This window comes from Peromyscus eremicus, chromosome 3 (genome assembly GCF_949786415.1).
Source record: "Peromyscus eremicus chromosome 3, PerEre_H2_v1, whole genome shotgun sequence".
NCBI lineage: Eukaryota > Metazoa > Chordata > Mammalia > Rodentia > Cricetidae > Peromyscus > Peromyscus eremicus.
Window position 1 is genome coordinate 84,192,345 of NC_081418.1, and position 14,808 is coordinate 84,207,152.

At 48.8% G+C, this 14,808-nt stretch overlaps 1 protein-coding gene and 1 long non-coding RNA gene across 4 annotated transcripts in view; one reads left to right on the top strand and one right to left on the bottom strand.

The window, feature by feature from the left end:
• Positions 1 to 1,277: 1,277 nt before the first annotated feature.
• Positions 1,278 to 14,808, top strand: part of Reep1 (receptor accessory protein 1) — a 102,381-nt gene continuing 88,850 nt past the window's right edge. For all 3 annotated transcript variants that reach the window (XM_059257953.1, XM_059257951.1, XM_059257952.1), the window contains exon 1: positions 1,278 to 1,318. In XM_059257953.1, coding sequence (XP_059113936.1) covers positions 1,287 to 1,318 — 32 coding nt within the window. In that variant the 5' untranslated portion in view covers positions 1,278 to 1,286. The remainder of the gene's footprint in view (positions 1,319 to 14,808) is intronic.
• LOC131907046 (uncharacterized) lies at positions 1,300 to 9,371 on the bottom strand. The gene is made up of 4 exons (XR_009378277.1): positions 9,281 to 9,371; positions 7,346 to 7,446; positions 6,838 to 6,895; positions 1,300 to 2,775 (listed from the first exon to the last, which is right to left on the bottom strand). It is a non-coding gene; the product is annotated as an uncharacterized LOC131907046 (long non-coding RNA).

The following is a 14,808-nucleotide window of genomic DNA, read 5'->3' on the forward strand; positions in this document are numbered from 1 at the left end:
TTGGGCACTGAATTTTACACAACGGAGTATCAGCAAAGAGCAGATGACTGGGACCTGAGTTATTGGAGGAAGGGGCAGCGGAGCCAAAGGATAAAGGACAAAGGCTTTCCTGTGATATTGAATGAAGTTGGTGCAAGTGCTCCTCAGGGTAAGCAAAGCAAGTCACTCAGCTGGGCTGCAACATTTAAAGGGACATCACAAAATTCAGTTATCAAGACAAATTCTATATGATGCAATCATTTTTAAATGCATTAAAGTGTTTATACCGAACAGAGTTTCCATTTTGCCTACGACGCCACATGGCTCTGCAAATGTTGCTGGGCTGTGACGTATGTAACGGTCAGCTCTCATAGCCCATCAGCTGAGGCTTGAAGATATATCAAACCAAGATAGAAGTATATGTACGTACACAGAAAAGTCCCAGGTGCGGGTCTATGAGACAGCTCCCCCGGTTAAGGGGCTTGCTGACATGTCTGATGACCCAGGTTTGATTCCTGGGACCCACACAGAACTGACACCTGTATGTTGTCCTTTGACCCCCACACATGTGTGATGGTGCATGCGTACACGCGCGCGCACACACACACACACAGACACACACACAGACACACACACACACAAGTAAATGAGAGACACCAAGGTATCCGCAGTAAAAAGAACTAAAGGGACAAGTGGTGGGTGAATGGTGATCGGGTTGCAGACAGGGTTCAGATCGTGTAGGGACACAAGAACTGTCAGTAGGCAGACGCTTGCTGAGATGCTGTAATGATGACTTATGGGGTGCCAATTGAAGATGTCAGGTTTCTCCTGAGGCTAGGGCATGATCTAAGTGAAGAATGACAGAATCTCATCTAGACAGGTGTAGGCAAGATTTCAAAGTGCAGAACCGGACCTCAGTTTCCCTACCGTAATACTGAGGGTGGGGCAGCCCTCTCCAGGGGTTCCGAGGCCCAGCCCACTGGGCCCCTGCAAGGCAAGGTTTCCACGCCACAGCGGGTGGAGGAGGACCCGCCCTGGCTGCAGCCCTCGGGCTGGGACGATCGGAGCAGGGGCGGGTCGCGCGGGTGCCCTCACCGCTAGCCGCCCAATCGCCAGCGGCCCGCGGAGCCCCGGGGGGCTGGGGCAGCGGGCGGAACGTGCCGCGGCTGCGCCGACGCGCGAGCGCGGGGCCGGGCCGGGCGGGCGCACTCAGTCTGGCGGCGGCGGCGGTGCGCGGACAGACAGACGTGTCGGGAGCGCAGCACTGCCCGCAGCCCAGCAGCCCGGGCCGCGCCCGCCCGCCCGCCATGGTGTCGTGGATCATCTCCAGGCTGGTGGTGTAAGTGGCCTCTTTTCTTGCGTCCCTTCTTCCCTTCCCTGCGGGTCCCCAGGTCCCCTTAGGGCCGCGCGCCCCTGCGAGCCACCAGCCCCGGGTCGCTAGAGCTATTAATACCCGGCGGTCGCTAAATTTAGCAGGTACAGTAGCTGCTTGGGGACGCGGGGAGCGCGAGGAGGCGTAGGACACGCGGCGCTACTGGTCCACGGGTGGCCGCAGGCTCGGGCGGCGCCTTGCAGGGGGACCGGGGCGTGGGTCCCCGCACGCTGGTGGAGTCGCCCGTGCTGGGCGATGCGTCTCGCCTTGCCTCTGTTGCTTTGTTCCATTACGGGTGGGGCGGATTTGCAGGGGCCAGGAGTGGGTGCTCCGCGCGTCTCTCTCTTTTGGGAGAAATGTCCTGGGCTCGCGGGCCGCCGCGCTTTGTCAGGTGAAAAGGACAGACAGACAAGACAGGCGCTGCCTGGAGGGGTCATCGCGGAGACGAGTAGCCAGTAGCAATGGACTGGGGAAAACACTCCTTTTTAGGTTTCTCAAATAGACAGAGGTAAAGGCAGGTGGCATATAGACTAGTATGCATCTTGGAGTAGATGTCTTCGTCCCTCTTGTCTGCCGTCCTTTGCAGGGGTTTGAGAGACAGGGGCAGGCACCTCTGGGTGTGCAAAGGGAATTTCTAAGTGACAGACAGCATCCCACCACCCCACCACCACCACCAAGGGCGGTGGTGGTGACACCTCCCAAACGGTGCAGGAGAGCAGAGTCATCTGGGGTGAGGCCTGTGTGAAGTCCTTGGGGATGTGTGATGGGGACTTTGTTTTGTTTTCTTTCCTCCCACCTTTCCTACCTGGATCGGGAGGATTGATTTACCACCTGCTCAGGGGACCTGGGACTGAAATGGGTCTGGGGAGGTCTGGGCGAGGAACACGTGCCCAGCATTTTCTTTGTCTAAGAAAGAGGGGCTGTTAACTCCCTTTGACAGTGCAGCGCCACATCCCACGTCTTGGCATATCTCTCTTCTTGGCTTCTTGACTGATTTTTCAAGGCAGCCTAGAGTAGCGTTCTTTAAAGTCCTAGCCATTGTCTCCCAGCCACCATTCTGCCCTTGCCTCCCAAAGTCCAGCAAGTTACTCCCCAAAGGTCTCTGCAACAGCTGTTGCCAGCTGCTGGAGGTTTGCTCTGTACCCTCAGGTGGCATGTAAAATATCTCGATTTCTGTGGCATGACTGGCATCAATAACACAGAGAAGCCACTGGCACGCCTTGCCACACCTCATGCCCGACTAAAGCTTGTCTTGTCTTCGGTGACATTTTCTTCCCTGAAGTCCTGTGATCTTTGAATTTGCTTGTGACCTCTGGAGGACCTCCGGTGGGTGGGTGGAGCATTGGAGCTTGCTTGCCTGGTGGGCTTCTCTGTAGGTCCTCAACCAGCATCACACAACTGTTCTTCCTCCACAGAGGAGGCAACTGAGGTGGGGGGGGTGTAGAAAAGATGTGTAATGTTGGGAGGGGTTGCAACATCGTGATGTTACCTTCTGAAACAACCACGCCCTGAAGAACTGAGACTTCCGATGACGTAAATGGCCATGAGACTTGCCCCTCAGGTCTACAGCTACCCTCTGCACCCGAGATTGGTGGGATTTGGAGCAACTTGAAAAGGTCAAGGGTACTTCCAACCTTGTCCCTAATTCACGACATAAACTCAACACGAATGATTAACATAGATTTAAATAAACAATTCCTGGTTCACCTTAACAATACCCATTATAGAAAATTAGCTGGTGTAAATAAACTGAAAACCAGCTACATCTTTGCCTCAGAAGGAAATCACATGATAATTTAGGGGAGCTATAGTCTTTAAGAATATAACTTATTCTTCTATGTTTATGCATATATTTATATGTATGATGCAAGGAAATAATTGATTCAGCCCAATAGGTAAAGGGTGTGGAGCTGGGGGTGGAGCTGGGATATTGTGTTTGGAATCAAGAAAATCCATGGTTCAAATCCAATTCTGCTTCTTGCCAGCAGATCCCAGTTCATAGCCCTGATCACAACAGATCACAATTCCTAAGCTAATTAACTGCATGTTGCTGTTGCAGAGGTTTCAGTAACATGTGACCTGTGGATTCCCAGGCACCATGGCGAACACTACATCAATGGTGATTCCCTCCTGTCCTCAGGGCACACTGCAAGAGGCTGTAAGCACTCTGGAGGGGGCTCCAGCTCTGCAATTCTCCCACTGGGTTCCCAGAGGGCTTTGCGCTTTGCTACCCTGATTCCATATGAACAGTTCCCCCTTATTTTATATAATGGGGTTCTAGATAAAACAAAATTTGGACAATATATGGGTTTATTGCTAATAAAAACCACCAACCCAGTCCTCTGCCCTCATCTATGGAACTGCAGAGGGTATGCGCCTTGCCCAAGGTCAAAAGACGAGCTGAAGAAAATGAATTCAGGATGTTCAGTCTGATGGATGCATGCATGGTCACGGACCCCTGACGGTTGTACCGAGGCTATCTCTTTAAGGCTCCCTTAGCTCTCTGGTCTGAGCTTGTGCTATGATTTTGTTCATAAGTCCCATTTCCTTCCTGCGAGCAGCCTTTTCAAAGTTTTGTCAGCCACATCAAAGAATATTTAAGGAAGACCTATCGCTGTGTTTGAGGATGGAGAGGGAGTGTCTTCCTGTCTTTATGGTTCCCATCATCCAACCAGAGTTACTGGGACAAACTGATGCTGTTGATGTCCCTTCTGCCACTGGCCATGAGTATTGTGAAGGCAGCAGCTGTGACCTGTTTCCCTCCGTAGCCCCTGCCCCCCCCCCCCCCGCAGCACGGCTCCTCCCACCCCTCACCCCTCCTCCTGCTTTAAATCAAGTACCTGGCATCTAAGGCCTCTCATCTAACATTGATTTGTTGAAGGAACCCAGAGGCTCCAGAGGCCCTGGGTACAAGATAGGGATCTGGATAGGGCTGTCCTCTGAGGATGCAGCACCTGGGCATCAGGGCGGGCTTGTGCCCGGTGGGCTAAGCTCAATGAGTGTGCACGAAGTTGAGAACCTTCTTTCTGGCCACCTGACTTCCTCCTGACCCCCTGGGCTCAACCAGGGGGAAATTAAGAGAATCCGTGTAGTAGCAAGTGGATCTTGTTAGTAGAACCTGCTTGGTATCTTCATGGGCATGGGGCTCATTTAGGATTTGCCAGTCACCTCTTCACTTGTTTTTAAACAGGGTCTCATGTGCCCGGGCTGGACTTGGACTCTCTGTGCACTTTCCTAACTGAACCAATCAGCGGCTCTTGTCTCTCAAGGCCTAGACATGAATGAATGTCACACTGGGAGACAGTGTCCAGGAGTAGACTGATAGGGGGAGCACAGAGGCTGTTCTGTGACTTGGGGGAATGCGCCTTTTTGAAGTATCCCAAGAAGCAAGTACTCATTGTCTCTGACAGAGCTTGGGGCTAGGCAACGGCTAGGCAAAGACTAGACAGGGGCTGGGCAAGGACTAGGCAAGAACTAGGTAAGGGCTAGGCAAGCAAGGGCTAGGCAAGGACTAGGCATGGGTTAGGCAAAGACTAGACAGGGGCTTGGCAAGGACTAGGCAAGAAAAGACTAGGCAAGGGCTAGGCAAGGACTAGGCATGGGTTAGGCAAAGACTAGTCAAGGGTTAGGCAAGGTAGGCAAGGACTAGGCAAGAGCCCTACCACTGGCTACACCCACAATCATTCTGCATATTTTTTTTAAAGATTTATTTATTTATTATTATGAATACAGCATGTATCCCTGCAGGCCAGAAGAGGGCACCAGATCTCATTACAGATGGTTGTGAGCCACCATGTGGTTGCTGGGAATTGAACTCAGGACCTCTGGAAGAGCAGTCAGTGCTCTTAACCTCTGAGCCATCTCTCCAGCCCATTCTGCATATTTTTTAAATGTTAGTTTCTGGGGCTTGGGACACAGCTCATTTTTTAAAGAGTCCTTGCCTAGCACACACTAAGCTCTGCATCTCATAAAAGTGGTATGGCGTCCCACTAATCCCAGTACTCAGAAGGTGGAGACAGGAGGGTCAGGGGTTTAAGGCTATCCTTATCAAGTTTAAGACTAGCCTAGGACACAGGAAACCCTGTCTCTAAACAAAACAAGGGGCCAGTAACTCAGTTACTTACTGAGTAAGAGGGGCTGGCCTGACACTTGAATGTGATTCCCAGGCCCCACGGAGTGGTGGAAGGAGAGAGCTGAGTCCCCAAAGTTATCCTCTCATCTCCACACATGAGCCATTACACGAGCAATCCGTACACTCACACAAAACAAAATCTAATTTAAAAAGAAAAGGAGGGGGGAGGTGTGGGATGGCTGAGCAGGTAAGGGTGCTTGCTGCTAAGCCTAACGACCTGAGTTCGGTCCCCGGGACCCACATGGTCGAAGGAGAGAGCTGACTCCTGCAGGTTGTCCTCTGACCTTAATGTGGCACACACATGCGTAAGATGTGGTGAAACTCGTATAAATTCAAACAAGTGAGAAACATTAGTTTTAGCAAAGTCCAAAGTGATGCTGAAGTCTGGCTGGATCCCAGGGGTAGGATTTGGAGCATGACGGCATTCACTCTGGGTCAGGGATGGAGAGGAGAGGAGCCTGGAAGGAATGCCTGTGGGCTGTCCTCAAGCTGTTCCCCCCACTGTTGCAAAACAAATGGAAAGAGACTGAATCCTCAGACAGAAGCTTGCCTTTCCTGGAGGCATGCTCTTAAAATCTGGAACGCAGAAAAATAACCCAGCTAATAGAGGGTTCATGTTCCCTGAGTATGTATTTCCTGCTGCAGTTGTGTGGGGCACTGTAAAAACTGTAGATGTTCAGTTGAATTGAGAGAGGAAAGATGGTACCTTAGGAGAGAGCATGTGGATTCTAGTCTCCACACTGATCTTTTCCACCGCTGGAGTCCAGAGTCGGGGGCCCCTATTCCCAGTTTGAGAGGTGAGATGGCCAGCATCACCTGAGAGATCCTAATAACTCCAAGAATCAGCATACATCAAGGCCACTTCCTTTCCCACCTGGCTCCAGAGTGCCACGTGTGTTTATAGGCATGAGAATCCTCCAGGAAGTGAAAATACCAGCTCTTTGTTTACTAATCCTGCCTGCGTGCTGGGAAGGGGCACTCCGGACCTTCTACTGTGTATCCCCCCGGGTTAGCTGGCAACGGAGGGCCTTAGTGCTTATGACCGAGTCAGTCCCTCCTTTCTGAAAAGAGCCATCTTCAGAGAGTGTACTGTTGGATGACAGAAGAGCTATGACAAGCAAGAGGAAGGAGGAGATGGCGCTGTCCTAGTTTCTCTGTGTAGCTCTGGCTGTCCTGGAGCTCACCTTGTAGACCAGGCTGGCCTCGAACTCACAGAGATCCGCCTGCCTCTGCCTCCCAAGTGCTGGGATTAAAGGCGTGCGCCACCACCGCCCAGCTCTAGTTTGCTTTCTGTTGCTGTAATAAAACACTGAACCAAAGCAACCCAGTGAGGGCGGGGTGTATTTCATCTTACCATTCCAGGTAACAGTCCATCACCGAGGGAAGTCAGGGCAGGAACTCAAGGCAGGAACCTGGAGGCAGAAATCGAAGCCATGGAGAAGCGCTGCTTACGGGCTTGATTTTCTTTTCTGTTTTGGCTTGCCCAAAGACTTTCTTAGGTAATCCAGGACCACTTGCCCAGGGGCAGCACTGCTCATAGTAGGCTGGGCTCTCCCATGTCAATCATGAATCAAGAAAATGCCCCCATAGACTTGCCTGTAGACAGTCTGACAGAGGCAGTTCCTCACCCGAGGCTCCTTATCCCAGGTGTCTCTAGTGTGTGTCAAGTTGACAGAAACTAACCAGCATAGGCCCAGATGCAAGCCAAGTGAGCCCGCATCACACACACACACATACACACACACACACACACACACACACACACACACACGCACGCACACAGTCACTAGATAGCTGAAGAATATTTTCCTCTTACTACTGGGCTGGAGAATGTCCCAAAGGATTGGAAGGTGAACACTTACACAGTTAGTATGTGTTCTGAGCTCGATGATCTCATCTGACCTCACACAGTACATACAGTACTCTCCTTCTGGAGTTTTTCAGTTCTCACCCAAGCACTACCCTAGGAATACAGAGGGGAAGGGAGTGTTAAAAGAAATATTATTATTTTTAATTTTTTTTCCAGTGCTAGTGATTGAACCTAGAACTTTATACACGTTTTACCATTCAGCCATACCCCTTTTGGCAGAAGACGTCTTGATAGGGATCTTGTTACAGCCCTTCAATCGTGGGCATAGGTACCGAGACCCTGTTATCTCTTATGATCCCTATGAGGTTGCCCAGAATACTGTCTGGAGGAAAAGCATACAGTGGTCTCGTGCCATGGGAAGGAGTCCAGTCCTTTCAGTGGGTCCCACAGGGAAGGTGGAATTAGTTGCTCCTGGTTTGATCACCAATTCTGTCCTATCTTTACTAGATTCGTGAGTGGAAGCATCCATTTCCTGAGTTAAAATACCCTCCCAACATCTCTCTGTCCTTCCATAGCAGCCACTGCCGATCCCTGTCCGCACTGCACACCAAGGCCTTTCAGTCACCTGGCATTTTAAGGCCCAAGAGCCTCCCGGTGCCAGCACTAGGAGCTGTCCAGCCTAGAGGCTCTGTGTGGCTGCCTCCTTCCTCTTACAGCAGTCATGCATAATTTCCATTTTTATTTTTCTCATAAATTTTATGTTGTGTAGTTAGTTTTAAGACAGTGTTTCATGTGTCCTAGGCTGGCCTAAAACTGTGTAGCAGAAGATGACCTTGATCTTCCAAACCCCTTGCCTTTACCTCCCAAGTACTACTAAGGCTTTGTTCTCACCAGACGAACACTCTTCCAAACGAATGAACATCCCCAGTACCTCCCTTCTTTCTCTTCTACTGGTCACAGTTCAGTTATATTTTACCGTAGGCATTCTCCTTTGTCCTAATTCTATTTAGTTAATTGGAGTTTTTTTCTAATTAAAAAAATTCTGTGTATGGACATTTTGTCTGCATGTCTGTCTGTGCACCATGTGCATGCCTGGTGCCCTTGGATCCCCTGGGTCTGAGATTACAGTCAGTTGTGAACTGCTAGGTGGGTGCTGGGAATGGAACTCCAGTCTTCTAGAAGAGCAAGCAGTGATCTTAACCACTGAGTCATCTCTCCAATCCCAGTTAGTCATTTTTGTTTTTGTTTTTTCGAGACAAGGTTTCTTCGTGTAGTTTTGGTGCCTGTCCTGGATCTCACTCTGTAGCCCAGGCTGGCCTCAAACTCACAGAGATCCTTCTGCCTCTGCCTCCCGAGTGCTGGGATTAAAGGTGTGCGCCATCACCGCCAGGTCCAGTTAGTTATTTTTAAAGGAAGGGTCTTGCTGTGTAGTCCAGGTTGGCCTTGAATGCTGATGTAGCCCAGGGTGGCTTCCAATTTATAATCTTACCTCTGCCTCCCCAGTGTGAACCACCAAGCTGCATGCCCCTGGGTACTCTTATACACATACTTTTTAACCTCCTTGTAGAAAATGGTGGTCAGTCCTTTAGGCTGCAGACCAAGTTTCCCATTCCAGACTAGGACCTACCCTGCCCTGTCTCCGCCTACTAAGTTTGAAGAAAAGGCAATGACTTAGGTCTACATATGCGCTTTGGGGGGCCTTTTTTAAACCTCTTTAAATTAGAAATATCTCCCTCACTCCTCTTTCTCTTCCTTTTCTTTGTTCTGTTTTAAAATGAAAGGTCAGGCATTAGGTTTAAGGAGAGCTTGAGGACAGTAAGGAGTGGGTGTCAGCGTAGGGCCATCGTGTGTCCATTCTTCATGTGTGGCTCTAACTTCTTACTCGTTGTATTAGTCACATTCCTTGTTGTTGTGACCAAGTGTCTGACCAGAAGCAACTGAAGGGAGAGTGGATTTTATTTAGCACACAGGTTGAGGAGATACCGACCATCATAGTGGAGCCAGAGGTAGCTGGTTACATTGTTTCCACAGTCAGGAAGTAGAGTGGACAGGAAAACGGGGGCTGGGCTATGAAATCTCAAGGCCCGCCCCCAGTGACTCACTTCCTTTCTCAAAGCTCCACCTCCTAACGGTTCTACCATCTTCCTGAACAGCACCACCAGCTTGGGGACGTTGGCTTACAGTGGACATTTTAGATTCAAACCGTAACATCCATAAAACCTGCCTTGGTCCCCTGACTGAATAACGATGTCCTCTGGGTTTCCAGGGTAGAGCTGTCACTGTACTGTCTGATACTGTGGTTTGTGCATTTACTGCTCCTTGGAGACGGGATCTGTTTCTTTGTTTCCCTCATGCCTCTTTGTAGTAGGTCCCTGAGAAGCTCATGTTGTATTATGGACGAGTTAGGACATCTTTCCTCAAAGACTGGCTTGAACCCCAGCTGCATGGACATCTGGAATAATTGAGAATACAGAATTCAGGGCTTTGCCCAAGATCTAGTGAATCTGCATTTTAACAAAATCCCAACAAAGGTTGAGAAATGCCAAGTCAGCAGGCAATATACATCGTTATCCCTATGAAATAAAAAGGAACTGATCATCTCAGGCTCCTATTTTGGCTAGAGAACTGGGATTCTGTCTCCTCATCTCTTCAGGGAGAACTAGTTCTAAAAGGTCCCGCCCTAACTTTTTAGGAGTTTCAAATGATATAATTGGATTCCATTAACTTAATGCTCAAAGCCTCGAGCAGTGGTTCTGAACCTTCCTAGGGCTTCGACCTTTTAATACAGTTCCTCATAAGCCGGGCGGTGGTGGCGCACGCCTTTAATCCCAGCACTCGGGAGGCAGAGCCAGGCGGATCTCTGTGAGTTGGAGGCCAGCCTGGGCTACCAAGTGAGTCCCAGGAAAGGCGCAAAGCTACACAGAGAAACCCTGTCTCGAAAAACCAAATAAAAAAAAAAAAATACAGTTCCTCATGTTGTAATGACCCCTAACCATAAAATTATTTCCATTGCTACTTCATAACTGTAATCTTGCTACTGTTATGAATCATAATGTAAATATCTGTTTGCTGATGGTCTTAGGTGACCCCTGTGAAAAGGTCATTTGACCCCCCAAGGGGTCATGACCCACAGGTTGAGAACCACTTGCTAGAGCCTTTCAAATATAGACTGATTAATTGTGAGCAATAAAAATATGCTTTGTCACCATTGAGGTTCAAATGGGCAAGACAATGCCTGACATACAGAATATCAGGCTGGGCAAGTTACATAGACCACTCGGGAGAATGGATGCAACCTGCCTAGAAAAAGAAACTGGTAAGACATGACTAATTGGTACTGGAGTAGATTTCTTTTTTTTTTTTTTTTTTTCTTTTGGTTTTTCGAGACAGGGTTTCTCTGTGTAGCTTTGCGCCTTTCCTGGAACTCACTTGGTAGCCCAGGCTGGCCTCGAACTCACAGAGATCCGTCTGGCTCTGCCTCCCGAGTGCTGGGATTAAAGGTGTGCGCCACCACCGCCCGGCTTGGAGTAGATTTCTAATAACACACTAGGACTTGTTCTCATGAGCAGGTGAAGTGTAGAGCCATTGATCATGTGTCTCCCCTGAGAAGGTTGCAGTCCAATGGCATCTGAGCATACTCCAGGCCAGGGCCTGTGTGCTGTGTAATCCTCTTAGCTCTACCTTCAAAACACTGCCCCCCCCCCCATCCAACTATGACTCCAACTCTATGTTAACACCTGCTTCTTCCTGTTGTTTGGACCATTGAATGTGGCTCACTGGGAGAGCATCTACCAAGTGTGCACAATGCTCTGAGTTTGATCTCCAGAACCACCAAGGAAAACGAATAAACAGAAACAATTCAGGAAAACTGAATAAACAGAAACAATTCAGGAAAACTCTCCCAAGCTTTTCCACTTCTATTCCTGTCCCTCTGATGATGTTTAAAGTGTTCATGGATGAAGCCAGGCACACACCTTTAATACCAGGACTTGGGAGGCAGAGGCAGGTGGATCTCTGTAAGTTCAAGGCCAGCCTGGCTACATATGGAGTTCCAGGACAACCTAAATAGTGAGGCTTAACCTACAATGGAAGATTTGATTCCTGTTTCTGGAAATACCAGAAGGGAAAAAAAAAACTGAAAAATTTTCCTTAATAAAAGTGAATTAGAAAATTAAAAGAAATTCTAAGCCAGGCAGGGTCATTCACAACTGTAATCTTAGCACTCAGGAGGCTGAGGCAGGAGGATTTCCACATGTTTGAAGCCAGCTTGAGCTACATAGTAAATTCCAAGTTAGTCTGGGCTCAGAGTGGTTCAGAAACCAAAAATAACAAATAAAACATCTAAAACTATAAGATAAAATATAACAGCATACTTCTTCAAAGGTCTAGCTGAGTTTTTAAGTAACAAAGGAAAAGACCTCCAAGTCAAGCAGTGGAGACACTTGAATTTAAGCCTCAGTTTCCATTTACTGCCTATGTGAACCCATCAATTTCTCAAAGATGGAATTATAACTCATTCATATTTATGTTTGAGATGCCCAACATAGGGCATAGCACCAAGGAAATGATCAATAATGGACACTGAATTGATTAATAAATCAGCTAAGTGACGAACTAATGAATGAGTATTGAGGGAGGATGGGAGTCCTCACTATTTGCTACAGTTTGGTTCCTTATTGTCCCCAAAGGCCCATGTATTGAAAGCCAGGTTTGTGCCCAGTGCCTGAGAAGGCCAGAAGAGCATGCCAGGTCCCTTGGTGCTGGGGACTGAATCCTTTTGCCAGACCAGCAAGTATTCTTAACCACTAAGTCATTTCTCCAGCTCCAGCCCTGTTGTTTCTTTATTATTATTATTATTATTTTATAATTCAATTTAATTTTACATATCAGCCACAGATTCCCCTGTCCTCCCTCCTTCAGCCTCACCCCTCCCAATCCACCCCCCATTCCCATCTCCTCCAGGGCAAGGACTCCCCTGGGGATTCAGCTCAGCCTGGTAGATTCAGTCGAGGCAGGTCCAGTCCCCTCCTCCTTTCACCCAGGCTAGCAAAGTGTCCCAGCATTGTTTCTTTTCTTTTTTTTTTTCTTTTTTTTTTTGGTTTTGGTTTTTCAAGACAAGGCTTCTCTGTGTAGCTTTGTGCCTTTCCTGGATCTTGCTCTGTAGACCAGGCTGGCTTCGAACTCACCAGTGTTGTTTCTCGAGACAGGATTTTTCACTGGCCCAGAATTTACCAAGCAGGCTAGGCTAGCTGGTCAGTGAGCTCCAGCACTGGGCTTACAAGCATGTGCCACCATGCCTAACTTTTTTTTTTTTTAACATAGGTTCTGGGCATGAAACTCAGGTTCTCATTATTGCTTAGAAACCTTTATCAACTGTGTCCCAAACCCTCATTATGGTTTTGTTTGTTTGCTTTTTGTTTTTTTTACATTTCCCTGAATACTTTTAAGACTGAGTGTGTTTTGTGTGTTTACTAGCCATTCACGTTCTCTTTCCTGTGAAGTACCTGTTCAGTTTTGGTCAATCCCCCCCCCCCACTTTCTCCCACATTGTAGGAGGAGTTCTTTAAATACCCCGTATGCTACCCCATTGCCATTTATATGTCTCAAACGTCTCCTCTCTGTAGCTTCTTCTCCCATTTTCTTTGTGATGTATTTTGATGTGCAGCATTTCTTGGTATCCATGCCATAGATTAATCAACTTTTGTGATTCTTAGTGTTGTTAAACATTTATTTATTCCGTGTGTGTGTGTGTGTGTGTGTGTGTGTGTGTGTGTGTGTGCCTGAGTGTATATATGTGTACCATGTGCTTAGGTGCCCTTGGAAGCAAGAAGATGTAAGATTCCCTGGAATGGGAATCCCCAAATTTGAGCCTCCAGTGAGGGTCCTGGGAACTGAACCCAGCTCCTTTGTGGGAGCAGCATGTGCTCCTAACCTCTGGGCCGCGACTCCAGTCCCTTACTGATAGTGTTGTTTGTGGCCTCTGAAGCCTCCCCTCCCTGAACTCATGAGCCTACTGTCTTGCTCCTGACAGTTGAACAGTATTCCTATTTCCATTTCACTTTTCTAATCCACGCTGAACTGGGTTTATGTATCCCGTGAAACAGGTGCCTGTTTTTTTTCCTCCCTTATGGAAAACCAGTGACCAGTTCCATGCATTAGAAGTGTGTCCTTCTTCTGCACTCTGCAGTGCCCAGCCTGCAGAATTGGTTTCTGGGTGTTTCTGGACTCTGCTTTATCAGTGAATGCTTTGTCTGGATTCACACCAGCACCGCACTTTCAATTACTGAAGCTTGTGAAGAGTCCTTTATGTTTGAGGTTTGAAGATGTGACTTTTGTTTTAAAGTATGACACGCTGGCTCAAAGATGTCTCGAGCAACACTGGCTTCTGGGGAGTCTTGATCCAGCAGCAGCTCAGCACTGGTACCAAATCAGCAGGCTCTCTGTTCTCTCTTCTACAGTCCTTGGTGGCTCCTATATTGATATGACTGACTCCTGGCAGCCAATGGACTTTGAATTCATCTATATCTAGCAGGGATCTGAGATGCCTCTTCCGCAGACGCCCCCTAGGAACCATCTTCTTCTAGTCTGGCCACAAGCCTGTCATTCTGCCATTCCTATGGCTGAGAAATGGGATATGCCAAGTGGCAGCCAGGATCCACCAAACATTGGAGGACATGGTCAGCTTCTTTAAGCACAGGGCCCCCAGGAGTTGAGGGGACAGGGGAGAGACACAGAGAATGTTTTGGGTCCCCTTTCCAAGATAAGAGCCAGCTGGACGGTGGACTAGAGACACTGCAAACACCCACAAAGGAATTTGTCAGTATCCATAATACTATAAAACCCTTTACTAGGCTGGCAGGATGGCTCACTGCGTGTATATACGTACATATGCCGTCAAGCTTGATGACCTGAGGTTGATCCCTGGGACTCCCATGGTGGAAGGAGAGAGCTGACTCCACAGTTGTCCTCCGACCTCCACATGTGTGCTGTGGCACTCATGCACCGACTCGGGCACAGCTGTACTGAGTCCCTACAGTGTGACAGTACTGTGCTCTTCACATGCACAGCACCTGCACACGGCCATCTGGGCCCCGCTGGGGGTGAGGCTGGGTGACTGAGGAAAACATGTGGAGTCAGTCGCTGGTGTCACGGCATTTTCCATGTAAAGCCCTATAATTTCATGCCAGGTAAGCATGACTCTCTTTCCCAAATGATGTACTTAGAACCTAGCCTTCCCCCAGGCCATCCTGTCAGTCAAATGCAGCCAAGCACGGTCTGGCTCAGTACTGGGTGTGACTCGGGAGTGTACATTCAGGTCCCGGGTGAGCTGTGACACACGGAGCACGGAACTGTGCTTCTCAGGACCCCACAGGGCACCACGGGACTGTACCTCCTGGTGGGCAAGTCCTGAGTCCTTGCTTATTCCACCATCAAATCTCCAGAAGTGACCATTGCTCAGCGCTAAGCAGACGCTCACCAGCGTCTCAGGGACCCAGCAAGACCCGGCAAGGCCTT